The sequence below is a fragment of the Pleurodeles waltl genome, chromosome 3_1 (assembly GCF_031143425.1).
Source record: "Pleurodeles waltl isolate 20211129_DDA chromosome 3_1, aPleWal1.hap1.20221129, whole genome shotgun sequence".
In the NCBI taxonomy this organism is placed as follows: Eukaryota; Metazoa; Chordata; class Amphibia; order Caudata; family Salamandridae; genus Pleurodeles; species Pleurodeles waltl.
The window spans coordinates 1,460,484,371-1,460,508,577 of NC_090440.1; the positions used below are offsets into that span (position 1 = coordinate 1,460,484,371).

The 24,207-nt window shown below is 45.1% G+C and overlaps 1 protein-coding gene across 1 annotated transcript in view; it reads left to right on the top strand.

Moving 5' to 3' along the window:
* Positions 1-24,207, top strand: part of LOC138283593 (uncharacterized) — a 53,504-nt gene that overhangs the window by 15,457 nt on the left and 13,840 nt on the right. Inside the window, exons 4-7 of the mRNA XM_069221531.1 lie at positions 2,430-3,055; positions 8,329-8,476; positions 12,890-13,515; positions 18,789-18,936. Of these exons, the coding sequence (XP_069077632.1) occupies positions 2,430-3,055; positions 8,329-8,476; positions 12,890-13,515; positions 18,789-18,936 (1,548 nt within the window). The remainder of the gene's footprint in view (positions 1-2,429; positions 3,056-8,328; positions 8,477-12,889; positions 13,516-18,788; positions 18,937-24,207) is intronic.

Genomic DNA, 24,207 nt, shown 5'->3' on the forward strand with positions numbered 1-24,207 from the left:
AAAGTGAAATACTTAGGTCACCAGATAGAGAAAGGGTCACGGAGAATAATGAAGGAGAGAATCACGAGCATACTTCAAATGAGTCCACCAAAGACGAGAAGGGAGGTGAGGAAGTTTTTGGGGATGGTGAGTTACTGTCGCCAGTGGATTCCCAACTTCTCGGCTCTAGCAAAGCCTTTACTGAAACTGACCCAGAAGGATGCATTGGATGCAATTGAGCTGAAAGGAGATGAGATGGATGCTTTTATTGAATTAAAGGAATGCATGTGCAGGGCTCCAGCTTTAGGTATGCCTGATTACACAAAGCCTTTCACATTGTTTTGTCATGAACGTGATGCATGTTCTTTGTCTGTCTTGACACAGGCCCATGGCGGCATAAACAGACCAGTAGCATATTTTTCAGCTACTTTGGATCCGGTCGCAGCAGCACTGCCAGGGTGCTTGCGTGCCGTAGCAGCAGTTGGTATCAGCCTCACTCAGAGAGAAGGAATAGTGATGGGACATCCAGTAACAGTTATGGTCCCTCACTCAGTTGAAATTCTTTTGACCCGCTCCCGAACGCAACACATGACTGGAGCAAGGCTCACAAGGTATGAAACGATAATTCTGGGCTCACCGAATGTGCAGCTGAAAAGGTGCACTACGTTGAATCCAGCAACCTTGCTTCCTGGAGAAAATGCTGAAATAGAGAACGCTGAGGATGTCGAGCACGACTGTCTTCAGGTGACTGAATTTTGCACAAAACCACGACCTGACATCAGAGATACTTAGCTTGATGAAAATGACCAAATTGTTTTTGTTGATGGGTCATGTTTACGAGATGCAATGGGAGTATTGAAAGCAGGATATGCTGTATGTACTGTAGCAGGTGTCCTGGAAGCGTCCTGGCTTCAAGGAGTCTATTCTGCACAAGTAGCAGAGCTTGTAGCCCTTACAAGAGCATGTCAACTGTCAACATTAATGAAGGTTACTATCTACACTGATAGTCAATACGGGTTTGGAATTGTACATGACTTTGGGCAACTGTGGTCACAGAGAGGTTTCCTGACTTCTTCAGGGTCCCCAGTGAAAAACGGGGAGAGAATAAGGGAATTGTTACATGCCATTCAAATGCCAGCCGAGATTGCAGTGGTAAAGTGTAGTGCGCATACAAAAGGACAGGACTATGTTTCCCTGGGAAACGCATATGCGGATCAAGTTGCAAGATTTTGTGCCTTGAACTGTATATTGCTCAAAGATGAATGGAACTCGATCACTGAGCCAGAGCTTGAACCAGCTGAAGCATTTGCTTTAAAGGTCGTAGACACAATGGATGAACTAAAAGCATTGCAGAATAGCGTCAGGGAGGATGAAAAGGCTTCCTGGATTAAATCACAATGTGTACAGAGACCAGATGAGCTGTGGGTTTCAAATGAGGGAAAATTTGTCTTACCGAATAGTCTCTTATCGCAGCTAGCGCGGTTCTATCATGGGCAAGCTCACCTAGGGAGAGATGCCATGATAAGATTGTTCAAAACTGATTGGTTTAACCCCAGATTTCGTCAAGTTGCAGAAGCCGTCTGCCACCGATGTGTCACTTGTCAGCAGATGAACCCAGGAAAGGGAACAGTTGTGAGCATGGGACACATTGGCAGAGCAGCGGGACCATTCAGCCGAATGAAATGGACTTCATTGAGATGCCTGTGCATGGTGGTCTGAAGTATGTGTTGGTGATTGTGTGCATTTTTAGTCACTGGATTGAAGCATACCCCACACGTAGAAATGACAGCCTGACAGTTGCTAAGCTATTGTTGAGGGAGTTAATACCACGTTTCGGATTCCCGATCTCTTTAGAATCAGATAGGGGAAGTCACTTCAATAACGAGGTGATAAAGTTACTTTGCGAAGCGCTGAACATTGAGCAAAAGCTGCACTGTAGCTATCGTCCCGAAGCATCAGGACTGGTGGAACAAATGAATGGTACCCTGAAATCAAGAATGGCGAAAATATGTGCATCGACAAATTTGAAATGGCCCGACACGTTGCCTTTGGTGTTAATGTCAATGAGAAACACCCCTGACAGGAAGACTGGACTGTCCCCACACGAAATTCTCATGGGCAGGGCTATGAGACTTCCTGCAGTTCCCGCAAACGCGCTTTTGAATATTACAGATGATATGGTGTTAGACTACTGCAAAGGTCTAGCTGACGTGGTTCGCTCTTTCTCTCACCAGGTGGAAGCGACCACCTTGCCACCGATCCAAGGTCCAGGACACACACTGAAAGCAGGTGACTGGGTCGTGATAAAGAAGCACGTCAGGAAGTCGTGTCTGGAACCCCGTTGGAAAGGCCCTTTCCAAGTGATCCTGACAACAACTACTGCTGTGAAGTGTTCGGGGTTCCCAACTGGATTCACGCCAGTCACACAAAGAAAGTGTTGTGTCCCACAGAAGAGGAAGTGGAAGCTCTGAAATTGCCAATACCTGATAAAGTGCAGAGCGCTGTGCCAGAGCAAACCAGAACTAACAGCGAACAGGCAGTAACAGAAGAAAGAGAAACATTCTCTGAGGACGAAGCAACCAACTCACTTGGGGAAGACCAAGGAGAAACCTCAGACAGCGACCAAGAAGCTGAGGGTAGCAAAGAGCCTGAAGCAGCCGAAAGTGACAAAGAGCCTGACGAAAGTAACGGGCTCGAAAGAGGTGGAAGAGAAGGGGAGCCTGATCAGAGGAGGGCTTTCCCAGAAACAGACGATACCGAAAGAGGTGAGAAAGCAGAAGAGCCTGATCAGAGGACGGCTTTCCCAGAAGCAGACGGTACAGGAAAAGAAAAGGAAAGCGTGACTGATTCCCAAGAAGAAGGGGACAAAGAAAAACAGAGCGAAAGTGTTCAGTCTTCATCAGAAGAAAGCGCAGGTCCATCAAATGGTCACAGTGCAAGGAAAAGACCGAGCATATCACCGGAAAAACTGAGAACGAGGAGAAAGTCGATAGACTGTGAAGGGCCGAAGGTGAAAGAGAAGAGAAAGGAAGTATCTGTCGTGGTACCAACGTCCAGTGAACAAAAAGAAAGGAGAGTACCAGCGAGGCAGAATCAAAGAGAGAGGCAAAATTGAAAAGGAAAAGAATACCAAACAGGAGGTATTCCGGTCCAGAATGGGCATACGCAGTCAATGAAGATTGGGCTGACGAATTTGTATCTCTTAGCCTCGAGAACGAAGAAGAAGAGATACCAATAGAAAAGAAAAGTTTTCTAGACGCTGTTGATTGAAAGGCTGGTAAAGGACATTGCTTGCTATAACATAACGTGATACAACCAGCTGAGAACTGGCTAAAAAGACATTGCTAAATCGGATGAGACATTTGTTAACCGGATGAGACTTTGATAACCTGATTGACTTTAAACCCGAATTGAGACTTTGCTGCTAACTGATAAGTGACTGGCCTCCTGAAGAAGAACTGTGTGAACATTGCGCTTGTACAGCTTTGTGACAAATTGCTACCTCGTTTTCTTTTATAAGTGTTTTCAGCTCTCTGATTCTATACAGATCATGTCTAGATACGCTATACAAAACGGTAGAATGAAATATTGTAAATATGTGTGTGTCGGCTTAGTAGTTGCATGTACAATAATAATAATGGCAATAGTGCTTGGAATGCATGGAAAGGGGGAGAGTGAGAAAATTGATGCTACTACTATTGCTCCTGTTCCTGTTACTGAACTATCTGCCTTGAAGAGACTAGTATTAGATGAGAGACAATTGCATGAGAAGAAGGAGCTTTCATATAACGTTTTCTATCGCTTACTAACAGAATATGTGGAGACTATGGATGCGAAAGATTGTTACGTGTGTACACAGATACCGACATCGGTAACGGAAGGGGTGACTTATCACCACATGCCTCTTACGTATGGGATTACATGTAGTATAGTAACTTCTAGATTTTATGGTCAGACTAACATACAGTATTTTTATTCAAATTATGATGTTACTTTTGCATATGTACCTATAATCAAACAGCTAAGCCAGACTGCTAAAGATTGGGATGCAAAACTTATGAGGGAATTTTTCGAGCCAATGCAACCTTTTGAAATGGCTCACGCTCATAGGGAAAACCTTACCTGCTCGCTTACTGCAGTAGAAATAAGCTTCTTAGATCGCACAGATGATAGGAGAGCACAAATGAATGCAAAATTAGAAAAGGAACTACACGAAAGGACCTCAGTAGATAATTATGCTTTTGCTGCAATAAAAACACAAGGGAAAATAGCTTTAGATGCTTGGCATGTAGGGAAATTTTGTATATATCGTGGTGAGTCTTATTATGATAACATTTTTGTGGGTGCGAGTGAATGTAAACACACGTTTATCTTTAAGGCCAAATGGACATTCATGCTGAACGGACTTGACCCTGTCATACCGGGTGTATATTACATTTGTGGGCATAATGCCTATTATCGTCTTCCTAAGGGTTGGTGGGGGAGATGTTATTTGGGTATAGTGTTCCCAAAGGTTTATCAACTGGATGACCTATCGGTGATTCCAAAGACGTCTGGATCCCATCGTATCCAGAAAAGAGAGACCGCAGCTGCTGTGGTAGGAGATATATTTGGAGCCATGATTCCTTCATTGGGAGTTGTGTTGAATTCCATCAAAATAAGAAAGTTGTCTACTATAGTGGATAACATGTTGACAAAGTTTTCAGGTGCTATAATCCTGATGGATGCTGAACTTGCAGCGGAAAGAGCTATGACTCTTCAAAACCGGCTTGCCTTAGACATTCTTTTAGCAAAGGATGGCGGCGTTTGCAAAATGCTTGGTGCACGACACTGCTGTACCTATATACCAGATAATAGCGTGAAGATTAAAACAATGCTTGCTAATCTAACAAAAGAGAGTGCAGATTTGAAGGAACTGAAAGAACCAGGAGTTTGGGAGAAAGTTGGAAAAGGAATTGCGTCAGTGGGACATTGGTTAGGTGGAATTTGGAACGGAATTTTGCTGAAAATAATACAGGGAATACTAATAGTACTAATTTGCATCTTTGGAATTTGGGGAATAAAAAGGGGAATAATAATGATAATGGAAAGGATTAGGAGAAGGAAGGAAGAGAAAGTAATGAAAAGAATGGCAGAAGAATACAAAGCGAGAACAAGGGGAACAAAAAGGCAAAGAGAACTGACAGAATTTTAATGGAATAAAATTTGTGGGCATGTTTTGTGTGATGACAAGTAGTCATCAGAGGAGGGATTGGTGACGCGGGAATGAAGGTTTTACATTTATTAGCGCATAAACGTAGTATTGCAATAATCATGTGTGACTCTAACCGAACTAATGAAGATTGTACGGGGACAAAATGTGCCCCCAGAGTAGTTTGCCATCATTTATAAGCGTGCTTTATATAACGTGATGTATTAGAAATGCACTAATCCGACATAATCATAAACGTGTGCCATGATTTGCTCGTTTAAAATGCATTAGCTTAGCCTAACTTTAGTAGAGGCTTCGGCCTAGATGCTTTGTCTCACGGTTTCGATGCTCGTATTTTTCCACTGAGCTGAATAAATGTGTATTCTTGCTTGAAGCTGTACTTTTCCAGTGGGCTCGGTTCACATGCTTATCTTAAGGTTCCATGCCAGCAAGGCATCTTCTTTTTCTCTCCAAGGTCAATCTGCAGGTGCGGACAATGGAAGCTCTGAGAGTGAGCTAATTGGCATAAAATGTTGCAACTTGCGTACCCGACTCCAAGGATAATGTATGCTTAAGTAAAAGCTTGTAAACTGTTGTTTTTGATTGGTCAATTTGAAGCTAACCTATGAACCCTCCAATGGAAGACCCTACTGGATTTGAACTGTTGTCTATAAAAATCAGGTGCACGAGGAGAAAGTGGCCATTCCATTGCAGCCATTATCGCCATCGACGCCATTTTGACGGAGACCCTGATGCTTTCTCTAATCGAGAGAAAGAGATTCTTGCCCTAGAGACTTTAACTTTGATTCGTCCCTTGCATGAAGTAATTTGTCCTTAGTCTTGCCGCCGTGAGGCAACTGCCCCGTCCACCCTACCCCTTTGCCCCGTCCCATGCCGATCAAACCTGGTACCTGCGAGACGAAGACTTCCTTGAATGCTGATTGAATTTGGTAAATATGAAAAGATATAAATGTACAATTGCATTGTGTCTTCTTTTTAGGTAACCAACTGCTGATTTTGATTAGTGCCCTAGTTAGAAGTTTTCCAAATTAATGTTGCCAAATTGTTTTGCATGAAGTCCCACATGTTGATGCTAATTTGAGGTTAGGTGAGGAGTCATTCGATGCACGATGCAATTTGAGACCTTGTTATGCTGATCAATGTATGCAATTAGCTCATTACAGATTATTGTTTTAGTAGTTTGCGTTGCCATTATAGAAGGCATTGTTGTTCAAATGCTGCATAGATTACATCTCTTCCGTAGACATGGACAGATATTAATGTTCATTTACATTTATCATTTGGTGTTGAGACATATTTACATTGTGCTAGCTTTGTTAATATAGGGAAATAAATTGACTAACTTTGCATAAAACTGGTGTGGTTATTCGCGGCCGAAAGGTCACGGTTTCGCCGAAACGATGTCTGGATTAATTGTGAGGTGTTATGTTGTTCGTGATGTTGCTTATGTTCGTTATGGATTACTGATTATTGATTATTGAATTGACAAGATTGATCCTCTCTCGAGTAAGGAGAGTCCCACTTGGTCAAAAGGTTCATCGACCCAAGAGCGTCCCAAACACAGGTAAATTGTTAATACGGAACGCTCTATCAGTAGATGGTAGCAGAGGACGGTTAACGCACTTTGGGACCCCTACTCGGAAAAGTACATGGTGTTAGATTAGCGGTTTCGCCCTTTGGGACCGGTTCGAGAGGCTAAATTGGATTTTTCTTTGGTAAAACAGATTGACAGAATGATGATGGGCTAAGTCCACCGCGACTTTCCCGGGATCTCGGAGCTTGCGAATGGAGGGAATGGAGGTGTGAGATCAGCGTTGGCGGTACTAGTGATGGTATGAGTGAAGTTAGGGTTTTGTGCTCGCACAGCTTATTGCCGCAGATTGAGTGAAAAGGTTGCGAGGATTTTCTTTTTTCTAGAGAATAGCGGAGGTGCGACTCCGAGTGTAGAAGTAGGGAAGTCGTCGAACTTCATAGAGGATAGCGGAGGTGCGACTCCGAGTGTGAGAGTAGGGAAGTCGTCGAACTTCATGTGCGTCTGGCGCTTCGTGCAGGAAAAAGGTCCACGTGGTTGTTGTTGTTGAGACGGGCCCTGCGAGGTCAAGAGACTCCGGAGTATGTTGAAAAGTGCATGAGACACTTGTTATATGTTGTGGTCTGGTCGGTTTAATAGGTTGATCGGGCGTGGTCAACGAGTCGGTACGTGTGTTAAGGGAGTGAAAGAAACTTCGACTTCGGGCTTTGACAAAATTCTAAGTGCACTAGAATAGATCATTGACAAGTTGAGAGTAGGTCTGCGGGTCAGATTTGCTTGCGAAAGTGGGGACCGAGAAAGATGGAATAACTGCTGAGGCTAGTGAAAAATCCCTAAGGTCCTGAAGCGATTGTGTTACCCTTCCTGTAGTAAACCGACAGATCTGTTTTCTTATTATTTTGGTTGCTCGCAATACGTGCTAAGTTGTTACGAGAGGAGGTGAGTGAAGGAGGACAAGCCGCAAGGCTTTGTCAGCCGCAGTGTGTGTGAGTGTGACGTCACTAGGAGCCGCGCTGGGATAGGTTGGTTGTGGAGACGGGTCGCGCACGGACTGGACGCAGTCTGTGGGACTCGATTGGAAGGGGAAAGGCAGGTGAAGAGTATTCCGGGAATAAAGTCACCCTATTGATTACAAATTTTGTGAAATAAAGACGAGAAAATGAAGTTCTTAAAAGCATTCAAGAGTGCGATGAAGGGAGAGTCTTACATTAAAGCGAGCGTAGGAGAAGAGACGCCGCCCGAAGGTACACCAGCTTACATTGTAATGGAGGAAAGGGGAGTAGCTCCGTGCCTTTGGCTAAAGCAATGGCACAAGTTGACAGAAAAACATGGGAGCGTAGCGTTCCCGATCCATGGGACATTCAATATAAGGATTCTAGAGAATTTGAGATTCGCGATGTACGACATGAAGGTACCTCCAAGGCCAGCACAGTTTGAGGCTCTGGCGATTTGGGAGCTAATGGCTAGACAGCAACAGCAAAAGAAGTTCGAGACCAGGATAAGAAAGGTAGAAAAGACACTAGTGGATGCTAGGTGGGACAATGCACAGAAAGTGTGGAGGTCAGATGTATTGCAGGGGATAAAATTGTTTCCCGCAATTGCTAAGGAGGAAGAGGCGACAGGCAAGAAAGCTACCTGTAAGACCGACAAAAGGTGTTCTAAAGATAGAGATGATGAGTCAGAGGATGAGGAGTTCATCACGCAGTTGCTGAACGATCGTCCACCACCTTATGCAGAGAATGAACAAGGTCCAAGTACCAGTTCTGCCCCTCCAGCACAAGTACAGAATAATGGAACCCCGAGTTCAGAAACGACATCGGGATCTAAGGACCCGAGTCTACTGTTCACCCCGCAGATACCGCAGGTTAGGAGAATATACCCAGATGTGCCCGTGTTGAAACCAGCAGAGAGTTATCAGCCACAGGTCCCAAGGTACTACAGCAGTGATCCCGGTGCGGGAATGGTTCTAGACCCCACCGTAATGGGAATGCAGAATGGTCACAACCCGACGCTGGCACAAGCTGAATCAACCCAGCTTTTGATGCCCCAAAAGCAGATGCAGGGGGGAATTGCACATGCTCAGATGACGGGGAGTCAAATGGGCATGCCGGCAATGATGACCCATGGTGTGGGAATGAACATGCCTCAGAGCATGGGGAATGGACAGAACCCAGACGCAATATCACTACCCATTACTGTAGGTCCACCGGTACCTTTGTACGCTCAGCCTGCTAACTCAGGTATGAACGGTCAGGGATCATTGATGCAGAGTGGGATGGAGAGGAGGTGCATAGAAAACACTCCAGGGATAACTCCGATAGCGGCTCAGTCAACTGGATCAGGATCATTGATGGAGTTTAGCCCAATGTGCGCCCAGTCAACAGTGGTGAGGTCGAGTCCCCCGCTGGTGATACCGCTATCATCACAAACTGAGAAGTTGCCGCAACCATCAATGGCAGTCGATGTGAATGCTACACTGATGGGGTTGAATGCGCAACAGCTGACGCAGTGGTTCAACAGTCTGAACTCTACACAAAGCCCAGTCAGTGGAAAGGGAGAGGATTACCTGAATACGGTCAGGTTGAACATGGAAGCGGGAGAATTGGTGGAAGGGACTATGGGTGTGAATAGGTTAGAGTCCTACACAGAAGAAGAGCTAAGGTACCTGTGTCCCAGGATTACAAGGGAGGTGAATAAGATACATAGAAGGTTGCAGGAAATAGCTGACAAGAACGGGGTGGAGATAGACAAGACAAAACACTTGAGCAGGAGCTATAGATTGGATTTTGGGACCACAGATTTTGAACACATGAGGTCAGCGGGTATGAAAACGCACCTTAGAGAATTGCTGCAGAGTGCGCAAGTGTGGAGCTGTCTAGACAAATGGGAGAGCAGATGGGTAAAGAGAAAGGAAAAGAAGAAAGACAGTGTCCCTGAGAACCATGAGAAAAGACCACGGAGCAGTGATGCAGTAACTATGTTACCAATGAGAGAGACGGCAGGGGGAAAGTTGATACATCTACTGTGGCACAGAAGTGACATTCAGTCCTTTACGGATGATTTTCCCAAGCTAAGAGAGAAACCGATTGAATGGTATCAGCAGACTGATAGGTTTGTGAAGCTGGCAAAATGTCTTTGGGAAGATCTGAACACCCTCTTTGAGATTGTGGTTCCGGCGGATTTGTGGGAAGACTGCAAAAGAGCTGTAGGTTGGCCGACAAGTGAACCAGAGAGAGACAGGAATACAGGTGCACCATCACCTATGGTAATGAGTTTGTACTATAAGGTGATTGAGCACTTGAAGACAAAGGTTCCCGCGAAAAATGTGGATTGGCAGAAGATTGATCGGACAGCCCAAGAGGCTAAAGAGTCGATTCACAGTTATTATGAAAGGTTGTTGAAGGCGTTCAAGAACTACAGTGGTACAGAATCAATAGAGGCGAAGGACATGCTTCATTTTGTGTTCAGATTTGTGGAAGGGCTGAGACCAGAGATAAGTCAGATGATAAAATCGCACTTGATTTGTTGGCAGTCGAAACCGATTGATGAGGTGTTGACGTATGCGAAATACTGTAGCGACGAAATTGAAGTGAAGCAGAAAAAGTTGAAGGAGAAAGTGATGGTGATGCAACTTAAGGCAGCTCAGCCAGGTTTGCAAGGGTTGCAAGGGTTCTCACAGCAGGTACCACAACCGCAGCTGCAGTTACAGGGAAACATGGCGTTTCAGCCACAGGCGAGAGGCAGAGGCAGGGGAGGTTTTGTGAATAATGGTCCGGATTTGAACACGGTTGTGACTGGTGTGCAGGCGATGAAGAAGGTGATGCCGTGTCACGTGTGCGGGATTGTCGGACATTGGAAACGCGAGTGCCCGATGTTGGTGCAGGAAGGTGCAGGTGTTGGTCAGCAGAACAATGATGTCAATGCATTGCAGACAATGAGAGGACCGAAAATGAGAGGTCCGAACCCAAATTTTCAGACCGTAAACCAGCTGCAAGGATTACAGCCCATGCAGCCGCAACAGATGCAGATGCCCCGCATGCAGATAACGCAAATGCAGCCAATGCAACAGCAGTTTCCTATGGTACCTAATCAGCCAATGCAAATACCCTTAGCACCAATGAATCAGCAGCAAGTGATGGTTCCTCCACAGGTCTCAGGGCATGTGATGAGTACAAATGACGCAGTGCAACAGTTCCCATTACACAGTGAGAATGGAATAAACGATGCATGGGAGAGTGAAAGCTTAGATGAGGAGGGAAATTGTGTGCTTGCAGCATCTTTGGAAGTTGATCAGAAGGGTCCGTATGTGGAGGGAAGAGTGATGGGTCATCGTGTTTCGTTCTTGGTTGACACAGGAGCCACACGTTCAACTGTTAGGAGCATTGAAGTACCAGATTTGCCCCTCTCAGGGAGAACGGTTCAAGTAGTGGGAGTAGCGAACAGGCACCTGACGAACCCAATTACAGATCCAGTACCAGTCAACATTGGTAACTATCAAGGGACACACAATTTTGTGGTCTGTGACTCAAGCCCAGTAGCACTGTTAGGGAGAGACCTATTGTGCAGATTGGGATGCTCGATCACGTGTTCAAACAATGGAATTACAATTGAGACGAACAGTGATGGGGAAGAGGAGGACAGCGAAGAAGGGGACAGCGTAGAGACTGTCAATGAAGCATATCCGTTGATTAGTCTTTTCCCGATGATAACTGAAGAGGATATTCCAGCTGAATTAAGGGAAACAGTGGGAAAAGAAGTGTGGGATATGACAGGAAAGGAGGTGGGATTGGTAAAAGGAGTGGAACCAGTGAAGGTGAGAGAATAAGGGAATTGTTACATGCCATTCAAATGCCAGCCGAGATTGCAGTGGTAAAGTGTAGTGCGCATACAAAAGGACAGGACTATGTTTCCCTGGGAAACGCATATGCGGATCAAGTTGCAAGATTTTGTGCCTTGAACTGTATATTGCTCAAAGATGAATGGAACTCGATCACTGAGCCAGAGCTTGAACCAGCTGAAGCATTTGCTTTAAAGGTCGTAGACACAATGGATGAACTAAAAGCATTGCAGAATAGCGTCAGGGAGGATGAAAAGGCTTCCTGGATTAAATCACAATGTGTACAGAGACCAGATGAGCTGTGGGTTTCAAATGAGGGAAAATTTGTCTTACCGAATAGTCTCTTATCGCAGCTAGCGCGGTTCTATCATGGGCAAGCTCACCTAGGGAGAGATGCCATGATAAGATTGTTCAAAACTGATTGGTTTAACCCCAGATTTCGTCAAGTTGCAGAAGCCGTCTGCCACCGATGTGTCACTTGTCAGCAGATGAACCCAGGAAAGGGAACAGTTGTGAGCATGGGACACATTGGCAGAGCAGCGGGACCATTCAGCCGAATGAAATGGACTTCATTGAGATGCCTGTGCATGGTGGTCTGAAGTATGTGTTGGTGATTGTGTGCATTTTTAGTCACTGGATTGAAGCATACCCCACACGTAGAAATGACAGCCTGACAGTTGCTAAGCTATTGTTGAGGGAGTTAATACCACGTTTCGGATTCCCGACCTCTTTAGAATCAGATAGGGGAAGTCACTTCAATAACGAGGTGATAAAGTTACTTTGCGAAGCGCTGAACATTGAGCAAAAGCTGCACTGTAGCTATCGTCCCGAAGCATCAGGACTGGTGGAACAAATGAATGGTACCCTGAAATCAAGAATGGCGAAAATATGTGCATCGACAAATTTGAAATGGCCCGACGCGTTGCCTTTGGTGTTAATGTCAATGAGAAACACCCCTGACAGGAAGACTGGACTGTCCCCGCACGAAATTCTCATGGGCAGGGCTATGAGACTTCCTGCAGTTCCCGCAAACGCGCTTTTGAATATTACAGATGATATGGTGTTAGACTACTGCAAAGGTCTAGCTGACGTGGTTCGCTCTTTCTCTCACCAGGTGGAAGCGACCACCTTGCCACCGATCCAAGGTCCAGGACACACACTGAAAGCAGGTGACTGGGTCGTGATAAAGAAGCACGTCAGGAAGTCGTGTCTGGAACCCCGTTGGAAAGGCCCTTTCCAAGTGATCCTGACAACAACTACTGCTGTGAAGTGTTCGGGGTTCCCAACTGGATTCACGCCAGTCACACAAAGAAAGTGTTGTGTCCCACAGAAGAGGAAGTGGAAGCTCTGAAATTGCCAATACCTGATAAAGTGCAGAGCGCTGTGCCAGAGCAAACCAGAACTAACAGCGAACAGGCAGTAACAGAAGAAAGAGAAACATTCTCTGAGGACGAAGCAACCAACTCACTTGGGGAAGACCAAGGAGAAACCTCAGACAGCGACCAAGAAGCTGAGGGTAGCAAAGAGCCTGAAGCAGCCGAAAGTGACAAAGAGCCTGACGAAAGTAACGGGCTCGAAAGAGGTGGAAGAGAAGGGGAGCCTGATCAGAGGAGGGCTTTCCCAGAAACAGACGATACCGAAAGAGGTGAGAAAGCAGAAGAGCCTGATCAGAGGACGGCTTTCCCAGAAGCAGACGGTACAGGAAAAGAAAAGGAAAGCGTGACTGATTCCCAAGAAGAAGGGGACAAAGAAAAACAGAGCGAAAGTGTTCAGTCTTCATCAGAAGAAAGCGCAGGTCCATCAAATGGTCACAGTGCAAGGAAAAGACCGAGCATATCACCGGAAAAACTGAGAACGAGGAGAAAGTCGATAGACTGTGAAGGGCCGAAGGTGAAAGAGAAGAGAAAGGAAGTATCTGTCGTGGTACCAACGTCCAGTGAACAAAAAGAAAGGAGAGTACCAGCGAGGCAGAATCAAAGAGAGAGGCAAAATTGAAAAGGAAAAGAATACCAAACAGGAGGTATTCCGGTCCAGAATGGGCATACGCAGTCAATGAAGATTGGGCTGACGAATTTGTATCTCTTAGCCTCGAGAACGAAGAAGAAGAGATACCAATAGAAAAGAAAAGTTTTCTAGACGCTGTTGATTGAAAGGCTGGTAAAGGACATTGCTTGCTATAACATAACGTGATACAACCAGCTGAGAACTGGCTAAAAAGACATTGCTAAATCGGATGAGACATTTGTTAACCGGATGAGACTTTGATAACCTGATTGACTTTAAACCCGAATTGAGACTTTGCTGCTAACTGATAAGTGACTGGCCTCCTGAAGAAGAACTGTGTGAACATTGCGCTTGTACAGCTTTGTGACAAATTGCTACCTCGTTTTCTTTTATAAGTGTTTTCAGCTCTCTGATTCTATACAGATCATGTCTAGATACGCTATACAAAACGGTAGAATGAAATATTGTAAATATGTGTGTGTCGGCTTAGTAGTTGCATGTACAATAATAATAATGGCAATAGTGCTTGGAATGCATGGAAAGGGGGAGAGTGAGAAAATTTATGCTACTACTATTGCTCCTGTTCCTGTTACTGAACTATCTGCCTTGAAGAGACTAGTATTAGATGAGAGACAATTGCATGAGAAGAAGGAGCTTTCATATAACGTTTTCTATCGCTTACTAACAGAATATGTGGAGACTATGGATGCGAAAGATTGTTACGTGTGTACACAGATACCGACATCGGTAACGGAAGGGGTGACTTATCACCACATGCCTCTTACGTATGGGATTACATGTAGTATAGTAACTTCTAGATTTTATGGTCAGACTAACATACAGTATTTTTATTCAAATTATGATGTTACTTTTGCATATGTACCTATAATCAAACAGCTAAGCCAGACTGCTAAAGATTGGGATGCAAAACTTATGAGGGAATTTTTCGAGCCAATGCAACCTTTTGAAATGGCTCACGCTCATAGGGAAAACCTTACCTGCTCGCTTACTGCAGTAGAAATAAGCTTCTTAGATCGCACAGATGATAGGAGAGCACAAATGAATGCAAAATTAGAAAAGGAACTACACGAAAGGACCTCAGTAGATAATTATGCTTTTGCTGCAATAAAAACACAAGGGAAAATAGCTTTAGATGCTTGGCATGTAGGGAAATTTTGTATATATCGTGGTGAGTCTTATTATGATAACATTTTTGTGGGTGCGAGTGAATGTAAACACACGTTTATCTTTAAGGCCAAATGGACATTCATGCTGAACGGACTTGACCCTGTCATACCGGGTGTATATTACATTTGTGGGCATAATGCCTATTATCGTCTTCCTAAGGGTTGGTGGGGGAGATGTTATTTGGGTATAGTGTTCCCAAAGGTTTATCAACTGGATGACCTATCGGTGATTCCAAAGACGTCTGGATCCCATCGTATCCAGAAAAGAGAGACCGCAGCTGCTGTGGTAGGAGATATATTTGGAGCCATGATTCCTTCATTGGGAGTTGTGTTGAATTCCATCAAAATAAGAAAGTTGTCTACTATAGTGGATAACATGTTGACAAAGTTTTCAGGTGCTATAATCCTGATGGATGCTGAACTTGCAGCGGAAAGAGCTATGACTCTTCAAAACCGGCTTGCCTTAGACATTCTTTTAGCAAAGGATGGCGGCGTTTGCAAAATGCTTGGTGCACGACACTGCTGTACCTATATACCAGATAATAGCGTGAAGATTAAAACAATGCTTGCTAATCTAACAAAAGAGAGTGCAGATTTGAAGGAACTGAAAGAACCAGGAGTTTGGGAGAAAGTTGGAAAAGGAATTGCGTCAGTGGGACATTGGTTAGGTGGAATTTGGAACGGAATTTTGCTGAAAATAATACAGGGAATACTAATAGTACTAATTTGCATCTTTGGAATTTGGGGAATAAAAAGGGGAATAATAATGATAATGGAAAGGATTAGGAGAAGGAAGGAAGAGAAAGTAATGAAAAGAATGGCAGAAGAATACAAAGCGAGAACAAGGGGAACAAAAAGGCAAAGAGAACTGACAGAATTTTAATGGAATAAAATTTGTGGGCATGTTTTGTGTGATGACAAGTAGTCATCAGAGGAGGGATTGGTGACGCGGGAATGAAGGTTTTACATTTATTAGCGCATAAACGTAGTATTGCAATAATCATGTGTGACTCTAACCGAACTAATGAAGATTGTACGGGGACAAAATGTGCCCCCAGAGTAGTTTGCCATCATTTATAAGCGTGCTTTATATAACGTGATGTATTAGAAATGCACTAATCCGACATAATCATAAACGTGTGCCATGATTTGCTCGTTTAAAATGCATTAGCTTAGCCTAACTTTAGTAGAGGCTTCGGCCTAGATGCTTTGTCTCACGGTTTCGATGCTCGTATTTTTCCACTGAGCTGAATAAATGTGTATTCTTGCTTGAAGCTGTACTTTTCCAGTGGGCTCGGTTCACATGCTTATCTTAAGGTTCCATGCCAGCAAGGCATCTTCTTTTTCTCTCCAAGGTCAATCTGCAGGTGCGGACAATGGAAGCTCTGAGAGTGAGCTAATTGGCATAAAATGTTGCAACTTGCGTACCCGACTCCAAGGATAATGTATGCTTAAGTAAAAGCTTGTAAACTGTTGTTTTTGATTGGTCAATTTGAAGCTAACCTATGAACCCTCCAATGGAAGACCCTACTGGATTTGAACTGTTGTCTATAAAAATCAGGTGCACGAGGAGAAAGTGGCCATTCCATTGCAGCCATTATCGCCATCGACGCCATTTTGACGGAGACCCTGATGCTTTCTCTAATCGAGAGAAAGAGATTCTTGCCCTAGAGACTTTAACTTTGATTCGTCCCTTGCATGAAGTAATTTGTCCTTAGTCTTGCCGCCGTGAGGCAACTGCCCCGTCCACCCTACCCCTTTGCCCCGTCCCATGCCGATCAAACCTGGTACCTGCGAGACGAAGACTTCCTTGAATGCTGATTGAATTTGGTAAATATGAAAAGATATAAATGTACAATTGCATTGTGTCTTCTTTTTAGGTAACCAACTGCTGATTTTGATTAGTGCCCTAGTTAGAAGTTTTCCAAATTAATGTTGCCAAATTGTTTTGCATGAAGTCCCACATGTTGATGCTAATTTGAGGTTAGGTGAGGAGTCATTCGATGCACGATGCAATTTGAGACCTTGTTATGCTGATCAATGTATGCAATTAGCTCATTACAGATTATTGTTTTAGTAGTTTGCGTTGCCATTATAGAAGGCATTGTTGTTCAAATGCTGCATAGATTACATCTCTTCCGTAGACATGGACAGATATTAATGTTCATTTACATTTATCATTTGGTGTTGAGACATATTTACATTGTGCTAGCTTTGTTAATATAGGGAAATAAATTGACTAACTTTGCATAAAACTGGTGTGGTTATTCGCGGCCGAAAGGTCACGGTTTCGCCGAAACGATGTCTGGATTAATTGTGAGGTGTTATGTTGTTCGTGATGTTGCTTATGTTCGTTATGGATTACTGATTATTGATTATTGAATTGACAAGATTGATCCTCTCTCGAGTAAGGAGAGTCCCACTTGGTCAAAAGGTTCATCGACCCAAGAGCGTCCCAAACACAGGTAAATTGTTAATACGGAACGCTCTATCAGTAGATGGTAGCAGAGGACGGTTAACGCACTTTGGGACCCCTACTCGGAAAAGTACATGGTGTTAGATTAGCGGTTTCGCCCTTTGGGACCGGTTCGAGAGGCTAAATTGGATTTTTCTTTGGTAAAACAGATTGACAGAATGATGATGGGCTAAGTCCACCGCGACTTTCCCGGGATCTCGGAGCTTGCGAATGGAGGGAATGGAGGTGTGAGATCAGCGTTGGCGGTACTAGTGATGGTATGAGTGAAGTTAGGGTTTTGTGCTCGCACAGCTTATTGCCGCAGATTGAGTGAAAAGGTTGCGAGGATTTTCTTTTTTCTAGAGAATAGCGGAGGTGCGACTCCGAGTGTAGAAGTAGGGAAGTCGTCGAACTTCATAGAGGATAGCGGAGGTGCGACTCCGAGTGTGAGAGTAGGGAAGTCGTCGAACTTCATGTGCGTCTGGCGCTTCGTGCAGGAAAAAGGTCCACGTGGTTGTTGTTGTTGAGACGGGCCCTGCGAGGTCAAGAGACTCCGGAGTATGTTGAAAAGTGCATGAGACACTTGTTATATGTTGTGGTCTGGTCGGTTTAATAGGTTGATCGGGCGTGGTCAACGAGTCGGTACGTGTGTTAAGGGAGTGAAAGAAACTTCGACTTCGGGCTTTGACAAAATTCTAAGTGCACTAGAATAGATCATTGACAAGTTGAGAGTAGGTCTGCGGGTCAGATTTGCTTGCGAAAGTGGGGACCGAGAAAGATGGAATAACTGCTGAGGCTAGTGAAAAATCCCTAAGGTCCTGAAGCGATTGTGTTACCCTTCCTGTAGTAAACCGACAGATCTGTTTTCTTATTATTTTGGTTGCTCGCAATACGTGCTAAGTTGTTACGAGAGGAGGTGAGTGAAGGAGGACAAGCCGCAAGGCTTTGTCAGCCGCAGTGTGTGTGAGTGTGACGTCACTAGGAGCCGCGCTGGGATAGGTTGGTTGTGGAGACGGGTCGCGCACGGACTGGACGCAGTCTGTGGGACTCGATTGGAAGGGGAAAGGCAGGTGAAGAGTATTCCGGGAATAAAGTCACCCTATTGATTACAAATTTTGTGAAATAAAGACGAGAAAATGAAGTTCTTAAAAGCATTCAAGAGTGCGATGAAGGGAGAGTCTTACATTAAAGCGAGCGTAGGAGAAGAGACGCCGCCCGAAGGTACACCAGCTTACATTGTAATGGAGGAAAGGGGAGTAGCTCCGTGCCTTTGGCTAAAGCAATGGCACAAGTTGACAGAAAAACATGGGAGCGTAGCGTTCCCGATCCATGGGACATTCAATATAAGGATTCTAGAGAATTTGAGATTCGCGATGTACGACATGAAGGTACCTCCAAGGCCAGCACAGTTTGAGGCTCTGGCGATTTGGGAGCTAATGGCTAGACAGCAACAGCAAAAGAAGTTCGAGACCAGGATAAGAAAGGTAGAAAAGACACTAGTGGATGCTAGGTGGGACAATGCACAGAAAGTGTGGAGGTCAGATGTATTGCAGGGGATAAAATTGTTTCCCGCAATTGCTAAGGAGGAAGAGGCGACAGGCAAGAAAGCTACCTGTAAGACCGACAAAAGGTGTTCTAAAGATAGAGATGATGAGTCAGAGGATGAGGAGTTCATCACGCAGTTGCTGAACGATCGTCCACCACCTTATGCAGAGAATGAACAAGGTCCAAGTACCAGTTCTGCCCCTCCAGCACAAGTACAGAATAATGGAACCCCGAGTTCAGAAACGACATCGGGATCTAAGGACCCGAGTCTACTGTTCACCCCGCAGATACCGCAGGTTAGGAGAATATACCCAGATGTGCCCGTGTTGAAACCAGCAGAGAGTTATCAGCCACAGGTCCCAAGGTACTACAGCAGTGATCCCGGTGCGGGAATGGTTCTAGACCCCACCGTAATGGGAATGCAGAATGGTCACAACCCGACGCTGGCACAAGCTGAATCAACCCAGCTTTTGATGCCCCAAAAGCAGATGCAGGGGGGAATTGCACATGCTCAGATGACGGGGAGTCAAATGGGCATGCCGGCAATGATGACCCATGGTGTGGGAATGAACATGCCTCAGAGCATGGGGAATGGACAGAACCCAGACGCAATATCACTACCCATTACTGTAGGTCCACCGGTACCTTTGTACGCTCAGCCTGCTAACTCAGGTATGAACGGTCAGGGATCATTGATGCAGAGTGGGATGGAGAGGAGGTGCATAGAAAACACTCCAGGGATAACTCCGATAGCGGCTCAGTCAACTGGATCAGGATCATTGATGGAGTTTAGCCCAATGTGCGCCCAGTCAACAGTGGTGAGGTCGAGTCCCCCGCTGGTGATACCGCTATCATCACAAACTGAGAAGTTGCCGCAACCATCAATGGCAGTCGATGTGAATGCTACACTGATGGGGTTGAATGCGCAACAGCTGACGCAGTGGTTCAACAGTCTGAACTCTACACAAAGCCCAGTCAGTGGAAAGGGAGAGGATTACCTGAATACGGTCAGGTTGAACATGGAAGCGGGAGAATTGGTGGAAGGGACTATGGGTGTGAATAGGTTAGAGTCCTACACAGAAGAAGAGCTAAGGTACCTGTGTCCCAGGATTACAAGGGAGGTGAATAAGATACATAGAAGGTTGCAGGAAATAGCTGACAAGAACGGGGTGGAGATAGACAAGACAAAACACTTGAGCAGGAGCTATAGATTGGATTTTGGGACCACAGATTTTGAACACATGAGGTCAGCGGGTATGAAAACGCACCTTAGAGAATTGCTGCAGAGTGCGCAAGTGTGGAGCTGTCTAGACAAATGGGAGAGCAGATGGGTAAAGAGAAAGGAAAAGAAGAAAGACAGTGTCCCTGAGAACCATGAGAAAAGACCACGGAGCAGTGATGCAGTAACTATGTTACCAATGAGAGAGACGGCAGGGGGAAAGTTGATACATCTACTGTGGCACAGAAGTGACATTCAGTCCTTTACGGATGATTTTCCCAAGCTAAGAGAGAAACCGATTGAATGGTATCAGCAGACTGATAGGTTTGTGAAGCTGGCAAAATGTCTTTGGGAAGATCTGAACACCCTCTTTGAGATTGTGGTTCCGGCGGATTTGTGGGAAGACTGCAAAAGAGCTGTAGGTTGGCCGACAAGTGAACCAGAGAGAGACAGGAATACAGGTGCACCATCACCTATGGTAATGAGTTTGTACTATAAGGTGATTGAGCACTTGAAGACAAAGGTTCCCGCGAAAAATGTGGATTGGCAGAAGATTGATCGGACAGCCCAAGAGGCTAAAGAGTCGATTCACAGTTATTATGAAAGGTTGTTGAAGGCGTTCAAGAACTACAGTGGTACAGAATCAATAGAGGCGAAGGACATGCTTCATTTTGTGTTCAGATTTGTGGAAGGGCTGAGACCAGAGATAAGTCAGATGATAAAATCGCACTTGATTTGTTGGCAGTCGAAACCGATTGATGAGGTGTTGACGTATGCGAAATACTGTAGCGACGAAATTGAAGTGAAGCAGAAAAAGTTGAAGGAGAAAGTGATGGTGATGCAACTTAAGGCAGCTCAGCCAGGTTTGCAAGGGTTGCAAGGGTTCTCACAGCAGGTACCACAACCGCAGCTGCAGTTACAGGGAAACATGGCGTTTCAGCCACAGGCGAGAGGCAGAGGCAGGGGAGGTTTTGTGAATAATGGTCCGGATTTGAACACGGTTGTGACTGGTGTGCAGGCGATGAAGAAGGTGATGCCGTGTCACGTGTGCGGGATTGTCGGACATTGGAAACGCGAGTGCCCGATGTTGGTGCAGGAAGGTGCAGGTGTTGGTCAGCAGAACAATGATGTCAATGCATTGCAGACAATGAGAGGACCGAAAATGAGAGGTCCGAACCCAAATTTTCAGACCGTAAACCAGCTGCAAGGATTACAGCCCATGCAGCCGCAACAGATGCAGATGCCCCGCATGCAGATAACGCAAATGCAGCCAATGCAACAGCAGTTTCCTATGGTACCTAATCAGCCAATGCAAATACCCTTAGCACCAATGAATCAGCAGCAAGTGATGGTTCCTCCACAGGTCTCAGGGCATGTGATGAGTACAAATGACGCAGTGCAACAGTTCCCATTACACAGTGAGAATGGAATAAACGATGCATGGGAGAGTGAAAGCTTAGATGAGGAGGGAAATTGTGTGCTTGCAGCATCTTTGGAAGTTGATCAGAAGGGTCCGTATGTGGAGGGAAGAGTGATGGGTCATCGTGTTTCGTTCTTGGTTGACACAGGAGCCACACGTTCAACTGTTAGGAGCATTGAAGTACCAGATTTGCCCCTCTCAGGGAGAACGGTTCAAGTAGTGGGAGTAGCGAACAGGCACCTGACGAACCCAATTACAGATCCAGTACCAGTCAACATTGGTAACTATCAAGGGACACACAATTTTGTGGTCTGTGACTCAAGCCCAGTAGCACTGTTAGGGAGAGACCTATTGTGCAGATTGGGATGCTCGATCACGTGTTCAAACAATGGAATTACAATTGAGACGAACAGTGATGGGGAAGAGGAGGACAGCGAAGAAGGGGACAGCGTAGAGACTGTCAATGAAGCATATCCGTTGATTAGTCTTTTCCCGATGATAACTGAAGAGGATATTCCAGCTGAATTAAGGGAAACAGTGGGAAAAGAAGTGTGGGATATGACAGGAAAGGAGGTGGGATTGGTAAAAGGAGTGGAACCAGTGAAGGTGACCGTAAAACCCAATGCAGTATTTCCCCAGACTCCACAATACCACATGGCACAAGACACCCTCATGAAAGTGGCCCAACTAATTGACGAGTTTGTGAAACAGGGAGTACTGAAAGAGGTGTTGAGCAGTCCATGTAATTCACCAATCATGGGACTGATAAAGCCGAGTGGAAAGGTCCGACTCATGCAGGACTTGAGAAAGATAAATGACATTGTGGTTAAATGCTGCCCCATAGTACCGAATCCGGCCGTGATAATGTTCCAAATTCCTTGTGATGCTGAGTGGTTCTCAGTCATCGACTTGTCACAAGCATTCTTCTCGGTGCCTCTTCATGAGGACAGCCAATTTCTCTTCTGTTTCAAATTCCTAAACAGAGTTTACAGTTGGTGTCGAATTCCTCAAGGGTTTTCTGAGTCACCATCGATTTTCAATCAGATCCTGAAGAAAGACTTGGAAGCATTAAAATTGCCGTTCGAGTCAACCCTAGTACAGTACATTGATGACTTGCTGATCGCATCCAAGACAGAAAGTGACTGCACAGCTGACACCATTGCCCTACTGAACCATTTGGGAGGGAATGGACACAAGGTGTCTCCTTCTAAATTGAAGTTCTGTCAGAAGAAAGTGAAATACTTAGGTCACCAGATAGAGAAAGGGTCACGGAGAATAATGAAGGAGAGAATCACGAGCATACTTCAAATGAGTCCACCAAAGACGAGAAGGGAGGTGAGGAAGTTTTTGGGGATGGTGAGTTACTGTCGCCAGTGGATTCCCAACTTCTCGGCTCTAGCAAAGCCTTTACTGAAACTGACCCAGAAGGATGCATTGGATGCAATTGAGCTGAAAGGAGATGAGATGGATGCTTTTATTGAATTAAAGGAATGCATGTGCAGGGCTCCAGCTTTAGGTATGCCTGATTACACAAAGCCTTTCACATTGTTTTGTCATGAACGTGATGCATGTTCTTTGTCTGTCTTGACACAGGCCCATGGCGGCATAAACAGACCAGTAGCATATTTTTCAGCTACTTTGGATCCGGTCGCAGCAGCACTGCCAGGGTGCTTGCGTGCCGTAGCAGCAGTTGGTATCAGCCTCACTCAGAGAGAAGGAATAGTGATGGGACATCCAGTAACAGTTATGGTCCCTCACTCAGTTGAAATTCTTTTGACCCGCTCCCGAACGCAACACATGACTGGAGCAAGGCTCACAAGGTATGAAACGATAATTCTGGGCTCACCGAATGTGCAGCTGAAAAGGTGCACTACGTTGAATCCAGCAACCTTGCTTCCTGGAGAAAATGCTGAAATAGAGAACGCTGAGGATGTCGAGCACGACTGTCTTCAGGTGACTGAATTTTGCACAAAACCACGACCTGACATCAGAGATACTAAGCTTGATGAAAATCACCAAATTGTTTTTGTTGATGGGTCATGTTTACGAGATGCAATGGGAGTATTGAAAGCAGGATATGCTGTATGTACTGTAGCAGGTGTCCTGGAAGCGTCCTGGCTTCAAGGAGTCTATTCTGCACAAGTAGCAGAGCTTGTAGCCCTTACAAGAGCATGTCAACTGTCAACATTAATGAAGGTTACTATCTACACTGATAGTCAATACGGGTTTGGAATTGTACATGACTTTGGGCAACTGTGGTCACAGAGAGGTTTCCTGACTTCTTCAGGGTCCCCAGTGAAAAACGGGGAGAGAATAAGGGAATTGTTTTGCCATTCAAATGCCAGCCGAGATTGCAGTGGTAAAGTGTAGTGCGCATACAAAAGGACAGGACTATGTTTCCCTGGGAAACGCATATGAGGATCAAGTTGCAAGATTTTGTGCCTTGAACTGTATATTGCTCAAAGATGAATGGAACTCGATCACTGAGCCAGAGCTTGAACCAGCTGAAGCATTTGCTTTAAAGGTCGTAGACACAATGGATGAACTAAAAGCATTGCAGAATAGCGTCAGGGAGGATGAAAAGGCTTCCTGGATTAAATCACAATGTGTACAGAGACCAGATGAGCTGTGGGTTTCAAATGAGGGAAAATTTGTCTTACCGAATAGTCTCTTATCGCAGCTAGCGCGGTTCTATCATGGGCAAGCTCACCTAGGGAGAGATGCCATGATAAGATTGTTCAAGACTGATTGGTTTAACCCCAGATTTCGTCAAGTTGCAGAAGCCGTCTGCCACCGATGTGTCACTTGTCAGCAGATG